This window comes from Macaca nemestrina, chromosome 15 (assembly GCF_043159975.1).
Source record: "Macaca nemestrina isolate mMacNem1 chromosome 15, mMacNem.hap1, whole genome shotgun sequence".
Taxonomy (NCBI): Eukaryota; Metazoa; Chordata; class Mammalia; order Primates; family Cercopithecidae; genus Macaca; species Macaca nemestrina.
Window position 1 is genome coordinate 106,857,232 of NC_092139.1, and position 22,077 is coordinate 106,879,308.

General features: G+C 57.6%; 1 protein-coding gene across 2 annotated transcripts; it reads right to left on the minus strand.

Moving 5' to 3' along the window:
* Positions 1 to 1,311: 1,311 nt before the first annotated feature.
* Positions 1,312 to 21,424, minus strand: LOC105464425 (platelet derived growth factor subunit B). Of its 2 annotated transcripts, none has more exons than XM_011712317.2 (7): positions 21,295 to 21,424; positions 13,296 to 13,392; positions 10,969 to 11,058; positions 9,145 to 9,350; positions 7,608 to 7,752; positions 3,338 to 3,488; positions 1,312 to 2,957 (listed from the first exon to the last, which is right to left on the minus strand). In XM_011712317.2, exons 1-6 carry the CDS (start codon positions 21,355 to 21,357, stop codon positions 3,364 to 3,366), a joined length of 726 nt encoding a protein of 241 aa, XP_011710619.1. In that variant the 5' UTR covers positions 21,358 to 21,424; the 3' UTR covers positions 1,312 to 2,957; positions 3,338 to 3,363. The 2 variants fall into 2 exon arrangements, with proteins under 2 accessions (XP_011710619.1, XP_070936714.1); XM_071080613.1 differs by lacking the exon at positions 21,295 to 21,424 and adding an exon at positions 20,361 to 20,438.
* Between the last annotated feature and the right edge of the window lie 653 nt (positions 21,425 to 22,077).

Sequence of the window (22,077 nt, forward strand, 5' to 3'; positions counted from 1 at the left end):
GCATGGGACGGCACCCAGGAAATGGGGAAAGATTCAGACAGCTCTGCCTGGGAAGTGCCCGCAGCGATCCATGGCACAGACCAGCTGTTGGTAGCTGCCAGGATGCTGCACGCGCTGGGCTCTCCAGCTGACCTCTGATGTCCATCTCCTGGTGGAGCTGTCTCTTCCTCCTCCCAGCCAGATCCTTCTCTTGTGCCCTGGAAACTGACAACACTGGGGATTTAGGGGAGAAGGGAGGGCCCCAGTCAGGATTGGGCAGGCAGGGGTAGGAGCTGCCAGGTAAACAGATCCCTCGGATCTGCACGGCCCACTACCACCATGGGTGGACTCTACTTCCTCAAGGGCTGGGCTAGGAACCCCAGGATGAATTCAAATCAAATGACTATAAAAGCTCCTGGCCGTAACAGGCACATGTCAGAGGTTCAAGAAAGTGAGTGAGTGAAGGAATGAATCAGTCCATTGATCAATCAATTGCTGGGAGCCCAAATGTTATTCAGTCTAACCTCAGCCACATTGTTCCCATTTTCGCTTACACACTTCCAGTGACACGGGGCTCACTACTTCGGGGGGCAAAATGGTTTTAGTTTTAGATTGCCCTTATGAGCACCCGGATCTTTAGTTTCTGGGTCCCTCTTAGCCCCAGTCCACGCTGCAGGTGGGACCTAGACTACATTTAGCCTCTTTTTTATGAGCTGGTACCCAAGTCTTCATAAGCAAGAGAAAGCGCAGAACGCAGGAGCTTGGAGCCCACGCACCTTTCCTCATCCTCTCTGGCCGGAGTGAGTCTGTGACTTGCCCAAGGCCACACAGCTGGCTAAGGGCTAAGCCGAGACCAGACCCCAGACCCGGCTTTCCACTGTTTCCTTCTAAATCCCACATCCCCTCTGGGACTTCCTCCAGTGTTCCCCACAGTGGCTGTTCCCTCCCCACAGCCAGCCCACCCCACGATGCGGAGGATCCACTTCCTCTATGGAAACCCTCAGGCTGCAGAAACCCATCTCTCGTCACTGCCAGAGACAGGCACAAGTCCACGTGTCAGGACTGCGTCAGGACCAAGACCGACAGAGTGGCCTGTGTGTCTCTTCCCTCCCACTGGACTGAGGCCTCCCCGAAGCCACGGGCCTGCGTGTATGTGCACGCATGTGTGAGCATGGATGTGTGTGTGTGTGTGCGTGCGCGCGCCAGTGTGTGCGATCGCGCCTGAGGCTCCCAGAGTGAGAGGAACACGCCGCAAGCTGTCGGCACATCCTGCCAAGGCAGAAAGGTTAATTGTCACACATGATGCCAACAGACAGACCTCCGGCAGATTCATTTGGTTTTGTTTTGTGGTTATTTTTTTTTTTACAACTTTAAATACGGAATATAAATAAATTTTACATTTAAAAAATAAAAGGAAAGCCCCCAAAAATATAATCACCGACTTTACAAACTGAAGGAAGCAGGTTTTGGAAGGTGGGAAGGGGGAAAGTGCAGTAGGTGGGAAGGGAGGTGGGAGCTCAGACCCCACCCCTAGGGGGTCTTGGGGATCTCTTCCCTTCTCTCCCCCATTCCCAGCCCACAAGCTGGTTTCCTAGGAGGAGCCACCAGAGACGGAGCTTAGAAGGATCGAAGATGGGGAAGTGTGCAAGCAGGGAGGGGTGCGGGCAAGAGGGCTGCACCCTCCCTTGGAGACCTTCTCCCGGGTGTCCCACACCCACCTGGAAGGGCAGTTGCTGGAGCAGAGGACTCTGGGAAATGGAGGTCATGTGGACAGCAGTGTTGCCTCCCGGCCCCTACCACAGTCTCCCTCCTATTTGGCCACTCCAAGCCACAGGCTGCATTAGGGGCACGGCCAGTCCACGAGGAATCTTTGTGTGAATTAGGAAAAGGATCCTTTTCCTCTTTACCTACATCTGCCAGAAATTGTCATAATAAATACACAAATCAGCTTTATCTATGATGTGAACAGTGCTCCCTGCATACAATGTCTTTGTGCAGTGCACACCCTGCACAACCTTACATGGCAGTCTTAGCTGGGGTGGAAAATGATGAGCAGGTCCCTCGCTGCCCTGGCCTCTAGTCTTCTGCCCTAGAGAGGAGTGACTGGGATCATCTGGGGCCTTAATAAGGGGTTCAAGAGCCCCTTGGTGGAGCAGACTGAAGGGCCAGGACAAGAGGAAGACGGAGGGTGGAGGTAGAGAGATGAAAGGAACCAGAGGAAGAGGTGAATCAGAGTGGAGTGCAGGGAGGAACAGATGGCAGGAGGCAGGGGATGCTCAGGTCACCATCTACAGCCACCTCAACCGCAAACTCCGTCTCTAACCCACCTGAGAGGGCACCCAGCCACTTGGTGTGCTGGCCACACCCACCTAGAGGAGTCCACGTCTTCAAAACGAAAACGAAAAGAAGCCACTGCGTACAGAGGCACCAGGGAGACGAGGTGACTGGTGTTTGGGCACTGTGGGAGGGGTGTTCTCCAGTCTGTGCGCCCGTCTGTGGTCTTAGCCACGGAGTCCGAGGTAGCCTGGCCTGCCTGGAGGTGTCTCCCCTCAGAGCTGGCCAGGGGTCCAGGGACCAGGCAGGCTACGCTGAGAGGTCCTCAGGGCCATGTGCAGGGCTCCTCCGGCCAGTCCACAGCGCTCGGGTGTGGCCCAGGCCAGGTGCAGGGGAAGGAGCCCGTTTCCCCCAAACAGTGACTCCGTCAGTCTCTCTCACACTCTTATCCCAAGTTCTTGGAGTCAGGCGAAGAAGACAGCGATGGAGTTCAGTCCTTCTTTTTCTTCTTGAGCTGCTGGGCAAGACGCCGGAGGCCGCTGGGAGGAGACCCGCTGATGGAAGGGTGGACGGACACGTGGAGGGGTGGGGGAAAGCACCATTGGCCGTCCGAATCAGGCATCGAGACAGACGGACGAGGGAAACAATATTATCACTCCAAGGACCCCATGGGGGCAATACAGCAAATACCATATTAAATAACCCTGCAGGACAAGCAGAGAGACAGGGGGGTCAGAGACAACCTAGAGGGTCCATCCCACATTCATATGTCCTCCATGCCAGGGGCAGGGAGCTGGGGACAACTAGCTACCCCTGATTTCCAGCAGTGCTCAGGGCTGGGGCATTGAAGGGCTGGGAAGATTGAGATTTAGACCTCCCATTCTCTTAGGGCGTGCTGGGACACAGCTGGGCTGGGGTCTCCAAAGCCCACCACCCACCCTGCCCCAGCTGATAACTGAGCAGAGAGGACCAAGGCTCAGAGGCTGGATTTTGTATAGAAAAATCCTTTCCCCTGACCCCATCCACAGGCCACGGAGAAGGAAACACAGGGTTCTGGGCCTCAGTTTCCCTACCCGGCCCTCACCTGCCCACACTCTCCTGCCGATGCCCCTAGGCTCCGAGGGTCTCCTTCAGTGCCGTCTTGTCATGCGTGTGCTTGAATTTCCGGTGCTTGCCCTTGGGGGGCCGGCGGACTCGCACCGTCCGAATGGTCACCCGAGTTTGGGGCGTTTTGGCTGCATAAGAAAAAGAAAGACCTCGTGAGCATGTGGACCACTGGGGTGGTCTCTCCCGACTGACCAAGGCCTGCCGCGGACCTCCTGAGGTCTTCTGGACTCAGGAAAGGGACAAGAGGGGAATCTGGGCCAGGGTCCTGGGTTTGGATCCCAACTCCACTGCTCACCAGCTGTACATGCCTTGGGAACAATGACTGAACCTCTCTGAGCCTCGGCGCCTCCATCTGTGGAATGGGGGTAATAAGACTGCCCACCTCATAGGACTGGTGGGAGGAGTAAATGACAGTACGCTGGCAAAGCTCTTTGCACAGTACTGGACACAGAGCCAGGTAGATTAAATATGGTTTCAAGTTCTTTGTCACTGCCCACAGACCAGTAGAGTTTATTTCCCTGCCCCTTGAATCTCGCCAGGAGTTGGAGCTATTTAACCAACAAGAGGCAGAAGTGGTGCTGTGCCAGTTCCAGGCAGAGGCCTTAAGAAGGCCCGGAAGCTCTCACCTTCATGCTTTGGGGGGCCCTGGGCCGCCACATAACAGGTCTGGCTACCCTGCTGGAGAGGCCACATGGAGAGGCCAGGTAGGGACTGGCTCTCCCCACAGAGCCAGAGGCCCTGGACTACAGGGAGAGGAAAATAGGCCCAGCTGTCCCTGTTGAGCCTCCAGATGACCATAGCCCAGGCTGCCAGGTGACTGCAACCAGTAGACAGGCCAACAGAACCGCCCAACTGAGCCTAGTCAACCCCCAGACCTGGGAGAGATAATAAAAAGCTCCGAGTATGAAGTAGTCAGCACATGGCAGCTGCTACAACTCACTTCTTTTTCTTATTTTCCTTAGCTTGACCTACTATTGAGGTTTCCCCCCAACCTCTCAGCCTCATCCGGTCACGTGGTAGGGAGGTCACTGGGCTCTGGGCCAGAATCACACTCCCACCATGAAGCTGGGCCTTCGGGTCAGTTGTGCCTGTCACCTACCTGCCCCTTGCCACTCTGAGAAGCAGTAGAGTGGGATGGATGGGCCACAACTCAGGCTGTGGATCTGACTCACCAGGGCTCAAATCTGAGCTTTCCCATGTATTGTGGACATTGGAGCAAGTCACTTAAACACCCTGTGCCTTGATTTCCACATCTTTATTTATTTGTTTTTAAGACAGAGTCTCACTCTGTTGCCCAGGTTGGAGTGCAGTGGTGCAATCTCAGCTCACTGCAACCTCCACCTCCCAGGTTCAAGTGATTCTCCTGCCTCAGCCTCCCGAGTAGCTGGGATTACAGGCCTGTGCCATGACACCCAGTTAATTTTTGTATTTTTAGTAGAGGTGGGGTTTCACCATGTCGGCCAGGCTGGTCTGGAACTCCTGACCTCAAGTAATCCATCTGCCTTCACCTCCCAGAGTGCTGGGATTACAGGCGTGAGCCACCGGGCCCTGCCGATTTCCACATCTTTAAAGCAGAGAAGACAGCAGCCCTGGCCTCCTAGCGTTAGGAGACAATACATGGAAATGGCCAGAAACTCCCCAGCTAGTGTTTACCATGCACCTGGTGCTGTTCTATGCTCATTTCCCTTCACGGCAGGTGCTGTTACCGGCAGGTGCTGTTACCCACACTTTACAGATGAGGAAACTGAAGCAGAGAGACTGGGATTTGAACTCAGGGATCTGCCTCCAGAGTGTACACCTCCAACCACTCAGCACAAACGACAATGTCTGTGAGCCTCAGTCAAGGGGAGCTCTTATACACTTATCTCCCTCCTGGGTTCCCAGGTGGCTGTCTTGGCAGGGACAGCTGTGTCTGCTGAGCTCAAGGCCAGCCTTTTCCTGGGAGCCTTTTGAGCTCTCCCAGCCTGCTGGGATCTGACACCTGACCTCCCACCTTACAGACACCAGCTCCCACGAGGCAGCTGTCCCATCTCTGCAAATGGGCAGATTTTCTAGCAGTTCAGGGACTTGGATGGGCTTCAGATCCCCTCAGACAGAAGACACCAGGAGGGCCACTGAAGGGCCCAGGGATTTTCTTCCCCAGAGCCTGGGCCATCAGCAGGACACCGGGCTATACCAAGCCCAGGCAAGCACAAGGTCACAGCTCGAGTGACAGCACGCAGATCTGAGCCCAGGTCTGACACTGACCACAGTATCACAAAGAGCCACCAAGCCTTAGCCAGGCCCATGGACAGGTGACAGAAACACCATCATACTCAACCAAAATACCGGAACTAAAATGATGGGACTTTACGTCATCTACGTTTCACTGGTATAATGCGCCTCCCAAGAAACTGGTTTAGAAAATTATGTGAAACAAATACATGAAGCAACTCATTCTAAACATAAAGAAAGCCAGGCGTGGTAGCTCAATGCCTGTAATCCCAGCACCTTGGGAGGCTGAGGTGGGAGGATCACTTGAACCCAGGAGTTAGAGACCAGCCTGAGCAACAAATCAAGACCCCATCTCTACAAAAATTTAAAATATTAGCTGGACGTGGTGGCACGTGCCTGTAATCCCAGCTACTTGGGAAGCTGAGGAGGGAGGCTCGCTTGAGCCCAGGAAGGAGTTCAAGGCTTCAGTGAGCTATGATCATGCCATTGCACTGCAGCCTAGGTGATGGAGAGAGATCCTGTCTCTTAAAAAAGAAAGAGGCTGGGCATGGTGGCTCACACCTGTAATCCCAGCACTTTGGGAGGCCGAGGCAGGTGGATCACTTGAGGTCAGGAGTTCCAGACCAGCCTGGCCAACATGGCGAAATCCCGTTTCTACTAAAAATACAAAAATTAGCCAGGTGTAGTGGCAGGTGCCTGTAATTCCAGCTAATCCGGAGGCTAAGGCAGGAGAACTGCTTGAACCCAGGAGGTAGAGGTTGCAGTGAGCCAAGATTGCACCACTGCACTTCAGCCTGGGCAACAGGGTGAGACTGTCTCAAAAAAAAAAAAAAAAAATATATATATATATATATATATATTTCCCTTAATAGAGAAATCATCCTCCATGTTAACTCAATAATTTATAACACGTCAGTTTGAAGCTGTCATATGATCAGCCTTTCCAGGGCATCCCAGCCACTCAGCTCAGCTCTGGGAATAAGACCCAGAGGTCAAGAAACGGCTCTGTCTTCACGGTCTTGTTAATCAGAAATGAGAATGAAAAGATTGTCCTGTCCCTAACAATAGAAAGTTATTGAAAAAGAACTATCACTCACATGATTTTTTTTTAACGCTCATCTAATCATATTAATCATTTTTTTTTTTTAAGGCAGGGTCTTGCTCTGTTGCCCAGGCTGGAGTACAGTGGTGCCATCACGGCTCACTGTAGCCTCGACATCCCAGCCTCAAGCGATCCTCCCACCTCAGCCTCCTAAGTAGCTGGGACTACAGGCGTGTGCCACTATGCCTGGCTAATTTTTGTATTTTTTGTAGAGACGGGGTTTCACTGCCTCACAATGCTGCCAATGCCGTCTCGTACCCCTGACTGATCACCAGCTAGCTGTTCTGCATATGGAGCTCTCTCTCTCCAGTGGCTTCTCCCCACTGGTCCTAGTTCCCCTGCTCAAGGGTACGAGAAATTAGCTTTATTTCTCATCCCCAGGACAAGCTGCCCAGTGTCTGAAGTTGATGGGCATGGAGCTTTCTCTCATCCAGGCCCAGATTCCTTCCACCATCCCATCCCCACATCCAACAAAGCAGGGGGCTGTGGTAGCAAGACTGGAAATGGGGCTACTCTGGATGGGGTGGTCAGGGCAGACGTCTAGGAGGAGGTGACTTCTGAGCTGAGACTCTAATGAAGAGAAGGATCTAGGCTTGTGGAGAGCTGGGAGAAGTGTCCTCCAGCCACAGCAGTGTGTGCTAAAGCCCTGAGGCAGAAACTCATTTGGTTACTGAAAGAGGCCTGCCCGGCGGGGCTGGCACAGGTGAAGGGTACTGGTTGGCAGAGACCAGAGGGCCAGCCAGGGGCTAATCCTCATGTAGGGCTCTCAGGCAAGGGAGGAATCTGGCTTGTTCTCAGCAAGATGGAAAGAAAGCCTCCCATGAATTGAACCGGGGGCGGGCCTGATCCCATCTCCATTTTTAAGACCGGCCCCTGCTCCCAGCTGCTGCAGGGGAAGGGGGCTGAGGGCTGAACCCGGAAAGGTGGTTACCTCGCTGCTCCTGGGAACCCCCCGGGCTTCGGGTCACAGGCCGTGCAGCCGCCACTGTCTCACACTTGCATGCCAGGTGGTCCTCCAGCGTCACCGTGGCCTTCTTAAAGATTGGCTTCTTCCGCACAATCTCGATCTTTCTCACCTGGAGGACAGAGCCACAAAATGCCTCTGTAGAGGCCACACAGCCAGGAGCCCGGGAAGCCCGAACAGCCTGCGCTTCCCACCCCAGTGTCCCCTGCAGCAATGTTTCCTCGAAAGCCTGGAGAGTAGGCTGTGGGGCAAATGCTTTGGCCCAAACAATAGCAGGACCTTGACCTCTGCCCTTCTCATAGCTTTTCCATCAAAACAAGCCCTCCTGACCTGAGGCCCCCCTCAGTGCCCCCAGAGAGGGAGAGCCAGAAAGGCATTTCCGGGCTGAGCTAGGGCCTGCGGTACACTCATTCCCGGAGCGCCAGCCAAGGTCAGGGCTGCGCCAGAGGCGGGAGATGGTTGTCTGGAAGGAAGTGGGGGGAGGCTTCATCTAGGAGGGAGGTGGGAACGGGGAGCTCAGATGTCAGGTGTCCATCCATAGAGCTGGAAGCATTGAGGACAGGAGATACCACGAGAGTGGCCAGTGGGGTGGAGTGACATTTGTAGTCTCAGGCGCGGGGCCCAAGCCAGGGAGGGAAGGTGGGCAGGAGGAGAGGCCACGGGCTGGTGGCAGGAGAAGGAAGTGCGGCTAAGCAGGCAGAGCATCAGGCAAGGGCCGGTGCTGAGCTAGGGAAGTGCGCACTGCCCAGCCTGTGGGCGAGGCTGGCCTGGAGCGTGCAGGAATCTTTCCACAAGAAGCAGAAGCAGCGGCTTCTCTGATTCTGCCCTCACCAGGGTGAGACCAGGGTGCTCCCTGAGATAGCCTCTACTCTAGAATTTTCCCTGAGTCCAGTGTATGTATCCCCCGCCCCCCCCAAAGCAAGCCAGGTCAGCATTCCACTGTTGTAGGGCAACCTGTCCCAGCTCTGCGGTGTCTATCACCTGGTGGGCCTCTCTGCACCCTCCTTATTAAAGACACAGCTTGTCAAAGAGAGACAAGCAGGTGTCAAAGATGCAGGGGCACCCACCGAGCCTTTCTCAAGAGAGCCCTGAATAGGGAGAGCTTTGGGGGAACCTGAGCAGCTGCCCAGAACACTCTGAATGTCAGGCAAATATTTGCGGATATGTCTCTTCAAGGGACGTTCTGCGATTTTGTCCTCGTAAAGGAGGTGACATCCCTATTTCAAGTTGGCTCCACACCTCACCCAGCCTGGGGTGTCTGTCTGTGGCTTTTGGCTACAGTGGCCTGGGCCACCTTAGAGGATTCATGGTCGGCCTTAGTCCACCTGCCCAGGAAGAGCTTCCCAAGAGTGGGCCCCCGTAGACAGAGCCCAGGGACAAATCAGGAATGTCCTTCAACATACCACTCTGCCCAGTCAAGGAAGCCTGGTCAGGTATGAGCCTCAGAAGGGTGGCCTCCACCCACCACAGGGACCAGCCTCGGGGGCCTGCGGAGCCTACACACCTGGACGGGCCGCAGCTGCACCTGGGTGGGGCGGCACTGCACGTTGCGGTTGTTGCAGCAGCCGGAGCAGCGCTGCACCTCCACGCAGGGCGGCCACACCAGGAAGTTGGCATTGGTGCGGTCTATGAGGCGCCGGGAGATCTCGAACACCTCGGTGCGAGTCTTGCACTCGGCGATCATGGCTGGCTCAGCAACGGTCAGGGAACCTGGGAGGAGAGGGAACCTGGGTCAGGAGCGTGGGCCTGCCCAGAGTCCCCCTGCCTGGCAGGGGAGCTCAGCCAGTGCCCCTGGGACTGCTCTTTCTCATATCTTTCAACCCCAGGGTTCAGGTTTCAAGTCCTGACTGTTATTAGCGACAGGACTTGGGCAGGTGGCTGAGCCGCTCTAAGCCCCCATTTCTCCATCTGCAAAATGGGACAATGAGATCTATACCCAAGAACCACTGTAGGTTTCAAGTGAGAAAATTCAGAGTGTGGGGCATGTTGTAAATGCTTAGTAAATGTCCGCTTCCCTCTGCTGGCACGTAATTATTTTATTCTTCTTTATGATTTTACACATTTATGGGCTTGTGGTCATTATGCGGGTACCATATTATCTTGAAACCACGCATGCACTACTGTCTTACGGTGTCATGGATTCTTTTATCACCACTGCTTTCAAAGCCTCAGCTTCCTCCTCTATGAAGTGGGATAAGAACAGCACCTCCCTCCCATGTGGATCTAAGGTGTAAAGTGAGTAAGCCTGGCCTACAGCAAGCACTGAGGCTACCGGCCGCTATCCACACACAGAGGACAGGCGGCTCTGAGAGCTGAATATCCCGCCCACATTCATAGATTGGGGGGGGTGGAACTCAGGCCACGTGACTTTTTTCTTTTTCTTTTTTTTTTTTTTTTTTGTGAGACAGAGTCTTGCTCTGTCGCCAGGCTGGAGTGCAGTGGCGCAGTCTTGGCTCACTGCAACCTCCATCTCCCAGGTTCAAGCAATTCTCCTGCTTCAGCCTCCCAAGTAGCAGGGACTACAGGCACACGCCACCACGCCCAGCTAATTTTTGTATTTTTAGTAGAGATGGGGTTTCACCATGTTGGTCAGGATGGTCTCGATCTCTTGAACTCGTGATCCGCCCGCCTTGGCCTCCCAGAGTGCTGGGATTACAGGCATAAGGCAGCGTGCCCAGACCAGGCCACCTGACTCTTATCCATAGGTTCCCCCAGCCTCTAACTGCAGTGTTTTGGGGACTCCAGGTGTCAAAGAGGAGGAGGGGTTTGAGCGGACATTTGCCTCACCTGGGAGGGTTTCTCTGGGACCTAATGATCTACAGTCTCCTTTAGGTCTCTGCAAGGGAGCAGGAGGCAGTCCCAGGCTTTGCTCAAGTTCTACCAGCCTAGGCCGCTGCCCTTCGCTACAGGTGAGTCCCATAGCCCATCAGGGACCACGCTGGGCTCAAGTGACGGGAGCAGGTTGGGATCTCAGCCCTACTGCTTCCTAGCGGTGTGACCTCGCCTACTTTTTTACCCTCTCTGGGCCCCAGTTTCCAATTCTGTGAAATGGGGTTAATAATATCTACCTCCAGGATTGAAATAAGGAACGAATGAGCTTTGCAGCACTATATTTAGAAAACAGATAGTGTGGGGGCGAAGGGGTGTGATGACTCAACACAGGCATTTAAGGATGGTTTTACTCTCTCAGTTCACTCAGTCCTGAATGTGGGGGGAAAGGGAGTTGTAAGAGGACCCTCAGAGCCCTCCGACTGGCTGCCCGCCCCCATTCTCTTTCCCTGGCCCCCATCCTAATTTGAAGGACCCTTGTTGCGTGCCTCAGTCTTACCCAAGCTCCTTCTTCCACGAGCCAGGCTCTCCAGCTCGCCTCCAGAGTGGGAGCGGGTCATGTTCAGGTCCAACTCGGCCCCATCTTCCTCTGCAGGAGAAGGCGCGGTCAGACACAAGGCGGCCCGACCTCGGGCAGGGGCTCCCTCCGCCGGGGTCTCTGGGCAGGCAGGAGGTTTGCCTCCCCCGACTCCAGAGAACAGTCCCTCCTTCCCGCCCCCATAGATGCACAGGTCCTGGCCCTGAGCACGGACCCTCCAAGCAGCCCCCAGGACAGCCACAGGCCCAGGACCCTCATTGCATCCCTAGCTCTTTAGCCACATTTTTGGCCAGAACCCATGTCAGTGGAGTTAAAAATAACCCTTCCCCTTTGCTACTGTAAATGAACCCTCCTCGGCCTCCAGGGCGGGGCTAGGACCTGGGGCACTGAAGGCCAGTTTCCAGTGCCCCTCCACCCAGCGTTCCCATAGGAAGTGCTGAATGGAGAAATTCCCAGAAGCCCCAGGGGGACCGCATGCCCTGAACACAGCCCCTCTGGAGCCCTGGACAATGGCGGTGCTGGGCAGGCGGGAGCAAGGGAGGGAGGGAGAGGGATGGGGGTGGGAGCTGAAGACAGAGAAGAGGAGAAGAGGGGTGGGAGTTGGGCCTGCTGGTGGTGGGGAGTCCCTGCCACACCCCCTTCTAGGGCCTGGTCTCTCTAGCTCCGGGCCCCTCACACGTATCTGCATCTGTCTCCCTCCCCGTCTCTAACCTGTTGCCCCACCTCTGCCCCCAGCCGTCTGTTGATTCTTCTGGTAACAAATGACAGCTCCCTTTTCCGGGCTGGGCACCATCTCAGTCCCATCAGCACTCCTTGGAGACATGGGTCCTTTCCAGAGCCCATGGCCAGAGGTTGGCTGCTGGGAAGTGAGGGCTGAGGGAGGCCTCTGAGCTGGATGTTAAAGCGTGGACAGACCCTTCTGTCTATTTCATGGGTGACGAGCCACAAATAAACTAACAGGCATTGGGAACGCGCTCCTGCCACCTCCACACAGCACCCCATGGCTCCAGTTCTGGCCCCGACCCACTGGCCCCATCCAAGACAAAGGCGCCTGCCGCCTGTCCGTCCCGGGTACTGCAGGGAGTCTGATGACTAGTCCGCTTCCGTCCAGCCTGACAGCCCCTACGTCAACGAGCCTATCTGTCCCTCTGGCTCCTTTCCTTTCTCCCTGCCATCTCTGGAATGTCCCTGGTGGGGAGGAGATGGGGAAAAGATGCGCTTTGTGGAAAGGTTAAGTTGATTAGGAAAAAATAGCCACATGGTTGCCTTGAAACAGGCCTGCTATTGAAAGCCTCATCTCCAAGATCCCGACCCCCACCAGGGGTGTGGAGGGGCCGTCTGAGGGTGGGGGCATAAAGGCTTGGAAATAAATGGTAGAAAGGCTAAATTTGGAAGTTGCCCCATTGTGTGTGGCCAGGGGCGGCCAGTCGGGCATAGGGTGGGGGTTGTGGGAGACGTCGGGTGGGGGCCCTGGCGAACAATAGGTGGGCCCAGCTGGGTCCCCCTCCTGCCTGCCTCACCGCCCCCCAGCACAGGCAGGATTGAAAGGGCCTGGGAATGCTTTTGAGAGGGAGCCAGGGGCCCAACGGGGAGAGGAAACAAAGGCAGGAAATGCTGTTCCCCCGTAGATAGCGTCTGGGCAAGGATTACAAAGTGACAAAGAGACAGAACCCCAGAGGGAAGGGGACCTGGGGGTGCAGGGGGGCCGCTGACCAGGGCTCCAGGGAACAGGCCAGAGGTTAGAATAGAATGGAATTTGCTCTGAAGACAGCGTTTATAAATACATTGTCAATCCAGCCCACCAGCCCTGCCACGTGTGTGCCACCGAGCACGTGCCCATTTGCTGAGTGAGCTCTGGGGCACGGGCAGGGCTGCCTGCTGGTCGAGGCCAGGTGTCCCCAGGGGACCTCACAGACCGGGCCCCTAGCCAGAGGGGCGGGGAGATGACTCCTCCAGTGCCTTCCTCCCTGGCTGGGCCCACACCTGGAGACATACTCGGCAGATGACCTGGGCACCTTCTCCCCGCCCTCCCTCCTCCCGGCACCCCACCCTCAGCACCAAGCCGGAGCCACACGTGGGTGCTTCTCCTGCCACACCCCAAGTCCCAGGTACCAACCCGCCTGCTGACTTGGCCCTGCCCTGGATGGGTGTGGCCCGGCTCTCTCTGGGCTGCCATGGGCCTCCAGTTGCCCAGACGTCAAGGAAGAGGGATGCCTCCTGTCCTGCCCCTCCCAGCTCCCTTAGAGTCTCCTCGGAGGGCCGGAGCTCGGGGCGAGGATTCCATTTACCTCCAGGGTCTCCGTGCAGCAGGCGCTGGAGATCATCGAAGGAGCGGATGGAGTGGTCACTCAGCATCTCATAGAGCTCCTCGGGAATGGGGTCCCCCTGCCGGGCAGACACCAAAAGGCTGAGTGAGCTGGGAGTGGGGGCTTTCCAGCACAGTTATCTCCCCCACCACATGCTTTCTCGCTTTCTCCTGCAGAAAGCTCTGAGGTCACAGGGAGATGGACAGGCAGGATCCAGGCCTGATGATCAGGAGCACAAAGGCCTCGGGGCCTGTAAAAGATGGTTGCAGGGTTTGGCTGAGAACTAGGGTCTTTCCTTCAATATATCGGGGCCTGCCGAAGCCTCTGAGACCAAGCGCACTCCTTGCACCCTCAACCCCCAACAGGAAGCCCAGCTTGCTTTGAGTTGGACCTGCCTGTCTATGTCTGTCTCCCCCACCAAACTACAAGTTCCGGGAAGACACTAAATCTGATTTCTCTCTGAGTCTCGCGGCACATCTGTTGAAGACAGCTGAAGACAGCCAGCATTTCCCATGGCCAATCTAACCCCCATTTTACAGAGGGGAAAACAAAGGCTCGAAGACAGGCTCAATTATTGGCAAAAGCTGCATTCGAACCCATGCCTTTGGGATGACAGAGCCTGTACTCCCAGGCTCCTGGGTCCAAGAGGTGCTTAATAAATGCATGCAGCGTCTGATGGTCTCAGGAGGCCCCAGGTCCTAGTGGTATCTATGAAGTCTCTCACTCGAAAGAGGCAAAAAGGGAATCCTCAGATACGGCCGGGAAACCTGAAAGCTTACCCGTGCCCTGTGCCCAACCAAACCCTATTTTTAGAGCCCCTCTGGCCTGTTGCCAAACACACTCGAAACTTGATAAGCACTTCAACAGGCCTCATTCGGAGCCGGGCTTCCTCCAGGGAAACCGCAGGTCCCACAATGACACAAGAGCAGCCCCATAGGAAGGTCACAGCCACGTCCCCCACAGTTCCAGGAGACCCAAGGGGCTGATGCCAGAGATCCCAAGAAAGAGGCGAGGGCAGATAGGAGACTGAGAATCACAATCCAGACCACCAGCCACTGAGAAGCAAAGAAAATTGCTAAGATGTCGCTGCATGTTCAAAGGCTGGGACCGGACTTCCAGGCGTGCAAACACACAGGTGCAGGCACAGGCACTCGGGCTGCATGGTCTGGACAGACAGCTCTGGAGAGGGCGCCAATAGGCTTGGCATACTACTACAGAACCTTGGGTTAAACCACTCTCTGCCTCAGTTTCCCTGGATTAAGAAGGAAGGACTTCCGGCCCTTCTTGGTTCACTCCACACTCCTGGAGCCAAAGGTCGGGGGGCTCGGAGGGGCTCGGTGCAGGCTACCTTCACAAAAGGGATGCTGCTTTCTCACTGCCTGATGGCAGAGGGGGAGTGAAGGAAAGGAGAAGAGGTCGTCTCAGCCCTGTGGCCAGCCTCAAAGGGCCCTCCCCAAAAACTCTGTTTCCTCCAGCTTATCATGAAGTCTAGGAACACCTCCAGGGGTTCAGCCATGACCAACTCTGGCCACCCACATGATCCAGGAGCTAGAAGACTTAGGGTGGGGGGGTGGGGGTGACCACTTTTAAAGCTACATCATTCCCTGAAACCCCTGAGTCTCCATGTCTTTGTTTGAACATGGAGTGGCAACCCCGCCCAATGCCTAAGGGCTGCTGGGCAACTCTAGGAAAAAAAGGTTGCAGGGCTTGACTGAGAACTACGGTCTTTCCTTCAATTTCCGGGCAGCCAGTGGCTGCACATGCGAGACAGAGGAGGGTATGGGCCCCGCTGTCCCTCACTTTCAGCCCCCATATCCTCCGGGCTCTGCCTCCTCCCGCCCTCAAACAAGTTCATTCCTTCCACCTCAGAAGAGAGACCACGCCTCTGGTGCTCTCCAAATGTTGACAAAGTATCCAACCCACAGAACAGAGGGCTTGGTCTCCAGTGAACACCAGCGAGAGCCGCTTCCCCTGAGAGTTCTGTCAAACCCAGAACTGGCAGGCCAGAGAGCCGGATCCCACGCCTATGGACCAACTGCCGTGTGACCTCGGCTGGTCACTGCCCCTATGGCCCTGGCTCTCATCTGTGACTCGAGGAGCTTGATTCAATTCAGTTCTAATTCAATTCAGTTCTAATTCAGCCAGGAGGTGTTAGAAGGGGCAGAGAAAACGCCAAAGCCGGGTGCCCAGCCAGGCCTCCCTGGATCACTGGCAGAAGGAAAACAAGAAGTGTTTGTGGGGTAAAGATTCAATTCACCTCCCAGGGGAGGGGCCCAAAGGCCTAGTAGCAAATGGCACTTAGTGCTTGTGCCAAGCTCTCCCTGCCCACTGGAGAGCCGGCTGCAGCTGCCAGCCACAGCAGAGGAGGCGGACCCCTGAACAGACCCAGGCACATGACACATAGGAGATGACATCTTTACAGAAACAAACAGATCCTCCAAGGCTGAGTGCGAAAGAGCCCAGGATAGGGTCTGAGGAGGAGGGAGAGGCACACAGTAGGTCCTCAGTAAATACTGGTCAAATGCATGAAGGAATCTACCCTTCTCCAGGTTCCGTCCAGTATGATTCTCCCATCTCCTCTACCAGAAGAGCCACCTGGCATATTCTTCCCCAACCCTAGGCAAAGGAGCTCCTAGAGTCCCTTTTAATCTGAGCGGGGAGGCCATCCCTGCAGATGCTTCTGGTAATGTGGCCACTAGATGCCCAGAACTCCCATAAGCCCCCGGATTTGGTAACAATACCACAACTAACATCTATGAATGCCAGCTACAAGCCACACGCTGAGAAAAACATCGTATAAACTACCAATCCTAAGAGGCTGGCAGTACTTGTATCCCCATCCTCCAGATGAGAACAATGAGGCTTAGAAAAAATTAAACAAGCAGCAACAGGTCCAGACAAGCAGCAAGTGGCAGAGCTGGGTCGTTCCCAGGCTCCAGAATGCCCACCCATTCCAGCCCACCATGGGGCATCTCAGCCTCTCTCTCCTGTGCTCTGAGGCCGCTGGCCCTCAGCATCACATAAGGTTGGTGTTGGCTCTTTACTCTGCAGCATGTCCCACGTCAGAGGCTCTCAACCAGAGCCGACTGGGCCCCCACGGGACAGTGGCAATGTATGAAGGTACTGCTGGTGGCCACAACTTGGGATGTGCCCTGCATCTAAGTGGGTGGAGGCCGGAATGCCGCTCACCAACCTTCAGGGCACAGGACAGCCTTCCCAAATGTCAGGAGGGCAGAGGCTAAGAAACTCTGTAGCAGAGGAAAGAGCAAGGGCTCCAGATGCCAGCGCAACCTGGATTCTTGGAATCTTGTCACCATCTAAAACCTCGGCTTCTTCATCTTTTAAATGGGGCTAATAATACCTCGCCCGGGGTTACTGGGAGGCATAATTGCACAGAGCAGAGCTGCCAGCAGATAATGGGTGCTTAATGAGTTGTCACTGTCATCATCATTAATTCTTTCCGGATGGCTCCTTTGTGGGCAGCAGCAAGTAACACACGTGCTCAGGGCCAGCAGCACAGGACATTTTTGAGGATGACAAGGAGTGGGTGGAGAGCTGCCCGCCAATGAAAGAGTGCGTGACTTTGCATTATCCCCTGTGCTGGGCCACAGGAAATGGTACCCTACCTCCACACTGGCAGAGCCTGGGGCCGTGTGGGCTGGCAGGGCCCTTCCGGGGCTGGGGGTGGGTGAGGGTGGGGGGACACTCAGCATGTGCTCAGCTCCAGGATGCAATGCTCTGAGGATGACGAGCATGAGCACGGGTTCAGAGTCACAGGCTCTTCTTGGTATGGGAAGGTGAGCTGTCTGGATCCTGGTTTTCCTGGGCACAGGTTCTGCAGGCCTCCAGGTAGGCAGCTCACTTCAGAGATGGGAAAGGAGGCCTGGCACCCTGAAGACGCTGCCCCAGATCTCAGGCCCGGGGTTTCTGGCAGAGTGAGGGCGTGGCAAGGAGGGAGCTGGGGCAAAGCCAGCCATAGGAGCCAAGGTAAACAGCCTCCTCCGACCCCGCCCCCAGCGCCAGCTGCAGCAGGTAGGAAGGGCACGAGCGAGCGTGAGGCCAGGTGAGTGATCTGCTCCCAGCTAGGCTGGCAGATCAAAGGGGCTTGAACCCCACCCTCCTCGTGGGCCCAGCACACACACACAGATACACGCTCCCCGGACTGCCTGCCGTTCCCACCGAGGGACACACAGGTCCAAGCAACCAGGGGCGTTGTCTGTGGCTGGCAGAGGAAGAAGCTGATGAGGCCTCCCAGAGCCTGCCTGCCTGAGAGTCGCAGGCCTTATTTAGATCGAATGCCAAAGCCAACCAACCCCTTTGAAGAAGCCCTCTCCGGGCAAACCACAGAAGCCATTAGAACCAGTGTTTCCCACCTAGCATTCCCCTTCCTTATTGCTCCTGGGACCCTCCCACTCAGCCTCTGCTCCTTCACGTGGGCCCAGCACTCTGGCCTCCCCACCTCTTGCAGAAGCAGGGAAAATTAAAGCAGGAAGAGAGGAACCAGTCCAGCCATTTATAATACACAGAACCTTTGCAGTCTGATTTTCTTTCTGTTTCTTCTCTGTCCTGTCTAATCCTGGTAGCCCAAGTCCCAAGATAGAGGAGAGACAGACAGGCTTCTCCCTCAAGATGGGGGGCCTTGAAAGACTGATGCATACCGGAGGGCTGAAAAGGAGGGCTGCCCTCGGAGCAGAGCAAACCGAGGAGTCAGTGGGGCCATGGAGCAACTAGGGGGCCAGGTCCCGTCCTCCATACCAACCCAACACTCACTGTTCTTTGCACAAATAGTTACCGATTGTCCACAGGGCTCTGGGCACTGTTCTAACGGTGGGGACCAGGAGGAAAGCTCTCTAATGGGGTTGATACTCCAGTGGAGAAAGCAGGTAATAAACAATGAAATAAACCAGAACATAGGAAGAGTTGTCACAGAAGAGGCTCCTCAATGCGGGGAGGGGAAGACAAGACGTGGAGAGGTACTTATGAGGCCCGTGTAAACATTCACCATTCCTGCTCAATCAGTGTCTCTCTCTCTCTCTGACAGACAAGACACACACACACACACACTCTCTCTCTCTCTCTCTCTCTTCCTGGCTCTTGCGCCAGATCCTTCAAATTCTGTTTGACCTGCCCTTGCACACCTCCAGGGTTCTGGGATTCCAGCAGTTGGTCCCCTGCTCCCTAGGGTCATTAGCAAACCCAGAGGAAGCTAGACAGCAAAGGGCTGTGGGGCCCTTCACTCTTTCCCGGAAGATGGGTGCTGAGGCCAGATGCGTCACGTGACAGTGCGACTCGCCCTCCTGGAAGCCAGCTCAGCTGGTGGAGATGGCACCTCAGAGGCCTCGGCAGGCCCTCCGCCCAGCCCTGCCTCAGGACTGCCTGCCCTCTGCTGAAAGCTTAGTCCAAGCACGACCAGGACGTGGCCAACTCCAAGGCCACCTCCACCAGCAAGCCTGCCCTGACTCTCCCAGTACTGGCCATTACAGCTCCTTCCTGGACTGACCCCCCACCGTGGTCCCATCCCCATGCAGGTCCCCTGTCCCAGGGCCAGCCTCAGGCTCACTCAGGCTTAGCAGCAAAGTGCTTCATAAACTGCAAAGTGCCACATACATCGCGCTTGTGGCCATGTGTTCAAGAATGCTGTGACTAAAGTGAGGAGAAAGGCAGTTTCTGTGCCACAGCCTCCACCCCAGATACACGAGCCCGTGGAGCTGTGGGAAAGGAGGAGGAGGTGCTGGACGAAGCTGGAAATGGTAAGGGGAGGCTGGGGGAACATCCAGCTGTCAGCCTCTCCGGGGCACGCTGGGATCAGCCAACAGAATGCAACAGCCAGGGGTGGGAGCCCCCTCCGCGGCTGCACACGCCAGGTCCCTCCCGTCTTGCAGGTTCAAATGAAGGCTTATGGGGAGGTGAAATCGGTCTGGACACCTCAGTGCCCCTCAGAGTCACATCACCACCATTTTCCACCACGCGGAGGTGGTTGAAAAAAAGTAGTCACAGATGGGTAAGGTTTGAGGGGCGTCAGGCTGACCTGACAAGGCAAAAAAAAAGTGGGTGCTGTGGAGCTGATGGGAGGTTCTCCCTCCCTCACAGGACGCCAGGAAGGAAATGGGGCCGTTACAGAGGTGGTGAGGTGCCAGGGCCCACGGAGAGCCCACCTGTTGCGCGGGGGCGAGCACCAGGCACTGGGTGCACGGGGGCCCGTGCGTGCCTGTGTACGTGCGTGGGTGTGCGCGCACGTGTGCTCAGGCCGCGCGTGCAGGGGCCGTGCGTGCGTTTGTGTGCGGTGCGCGCGCGTGTGTCCCGCGTGTGCACAGGCGAGGCGGCGGCGGGCGCGCGACCCGGCCGCGGTAGTGCGTGCCCGTCGCTCTGCGCGCCCGCCCGCCGGAGCGCAGCATCGCCTCCGGCCAGGAGTGTGCATGCGTGGGGTGAGTGAGCGAGTCGGGGGCCCGGGCGGGGTGGGCTGCGGAGAGCAGCCACGGGGCGCCGCCGTTCCCAGGACGCCCTGGCACCGGGCCCAGCCCCCAGGTCCCAAGGCGAGGCGAGGCGAGGCGGCAGCTGGGGCCGGCCGGCCACCCCCTCCCCAACAGCTGGCCGCGGCCCGGGGGGCTGCGGGAGAGGCGGGGAGGGGGCGTCAGGAGGGGCCTGCAGGCGGCCCGGCCGAGCCCCGCGTCCTCCCTCCCGGGTGCGGACCGCGGGGGGCGGCCGCGGAAGGGCGGGGCCCCTGGGCGGGCGGCCTGCGGCCCTCGAGGAGTCCCGAGAACAAAAGGAGACGGCGACGGCTCCTCCGTGGTCAAAACAACCTGCGCTGGCGGCGGCCCAAGGCCAGGCCGCGGCCTCCGAGCCCTCCGCCTTAACCCCTTCGCCACCGCTGCCTCCTTCCTGCGCCTGGCTGGAGGCCGCAGGGGCCGACCCTCCCCGGGAGCCGGCAAGGTGCGGGCGAGGTGCGGACTCCCGGCCGCAGCCGGGCGGAGGTGGGACGGGACCCAGGCACGCTGCCCTCTCCTCCTCTCCACCGCGCGCATCCTCCCGCCCCGCCCCCTTTCCCACCTGGATTCCGGGTAGACTTGCCAACTCACGGCTACGTGAGGCTGAGAGGGATGGGGACGGCTCCGACCCCAGCGCTCCCGCAGATGTTTTTATACCCCATCTCCCGTGCAGCTAGGCTTTTGCAGGCGGCGCGCTCCGCACCCTGCATGCGGGGGAGAGAGGTGCTTCCTCTCGCAGGGCGCGGGCACAGGTACGGCAAGGCCTCAGGCACACACCACCCAGGGGGCTGTATTCCTTCAGAGCCCCCAGTCCTCCCCCTACCCGAGAGCCCGAAACCTACCTGCGTCCCTCTCTCTCTCTCTCTCTCCCTCTATCTCTCTTTCTCTGAGCCCTGTTACTCCCACCCCAACCCCCGCGCCCGAGACACAAGCTGCTTCCAGACAGTGCTCTGGGGCCGGGCATGCCCTGCGCATGACGGAGGGCGTCCACCCGGACCCCGACCGGGAGCCAGGGCGGGACCCGAGTCCCGCCAAAGGTCGGCGTGGATGGCACCGGTGCTCAAGCTTGCACCTCCTGGGCACGCCGATGGCAGGACAGAGCCTAAGCCGAGACTGGCGCCGAAGTGGGCTCGGGAGGACGCGCTGCCTTCTGCACCCTGGGCGCCACCCCACCCCCTCTTCCCTGGCTGGGAAGGGGCTTGTTCTCGGGTTCCCAAAGGGTGGGGGACAGGGCCACACACACCCTCCCCCGACACGGAACGGCTTAGGGAGCCAGGTTCGCCGGCCGGTTGGAAAGAAAGCTACCGCTGTTGCCTTGCCTTAGAGCCTGTCACCCCCGGACCTCTCTCCCAGCCCAAGGAGGTCACCCAGCGCCCGGCGTCAGAGTCGCGGGCTGCAGGGGTCCAAAGTTCACTGCAGGGAGAGGAGGGGGCGGTCAGAAGGTGGGGGCGAAGGTAATGAATGAAGAACCAGCCCCAGCCGCCGTGGCAACTCACCTCGGCGCTGACCAGACGCAGGTAGCAGCAGAGAGACAGGAAGAGCGCCCAGCAGCGATTCATGCCGACTCCGGGCCCGGCCCCGCGGGGCCCCAGACGCGTAGACCGAGCGCGCCGCCCCCGCGGCCAGGGTGGGGGGCTGGGGAGGGGGGTGGGCTCGGCTCGGGTCCGCGGCGATCAGGCGCTCAGGCCTCTGCAGCCGCGGCTCACCCGCATGGCCCCCGGGCGCCGCCGCTCCCGGCCCCGGCTCCGTCGCTGGGGGCAGGGGAGGACCTGGGCGCAGGACCTGGGTCCGAGGCCGCTACCTGGGCGGATCCCGAGCCCGAGTGAGCATCCACGGCCGGGGGGCTGCGTCGCGAACCAGCCGAGGCGTCTAGCCGTGTGGGGGCGCCCAGGGGACTCCAACCTCCAAGAGGAAAAGGAACACGGCAGTCGATGGTTCGTCTTCACTCGCCGGCTAAAGGCGTCTTCCTCTGCCCGCCGGCTTAGCTTTTTTGCAACATTTTCTGGAAAGGCCCCAAAAATCGGAAAGCGCAGAACTGGGCACCTCAAGGCCCAAGTCTCCCCCAAAAAACTTTTTCCAAAGTTGGCTTTGCAACGGCGGCTCGAGCACCCGGGCAGGGAGAGGTGCAAACTCCCGCCCGGGCCGGGTGGGGGGGCGGGAGCGTGTGCGCCCTGGCGCGGGGCCCGGGCGGCGGGCACGGCTGCTCCGCGCGCGCGGCGTGCCCGCTGCGCGCTCGGCCAGGCCCGGCCGACAGGTGGACGCGGCGCGAGTCCGTCGGT

What these genes read in the sequence shown, in the direction of transcription:
- LOC105464425 (XM_011712317.2), bottom strand. Translation starts at nt 21,357, where the DNA reads ATGAATCGCTGCTGGGCGCTCTTCCTGTCTCTCTGCTGCTACCTGCGT. An exon ending in TGCGTCTGGTCAGCGCCGAG is followed by an intron (nt 13,393 to 21,294) that starts GTGAGTTGCCAC and finishes TCTGCCCGGCAG; the next exon opens with GGGGACCCCATTCCCGAGGA. An exon ending in TCGTGGAAGAAGGAGCTTGG is followed by an intron (nt 9,351 to 10,968) that starts GTAAGACTGAGG and finishes CTCTCCTCCCAG; the next exon opens with GTTCCCTGACCGTTGCTGAG.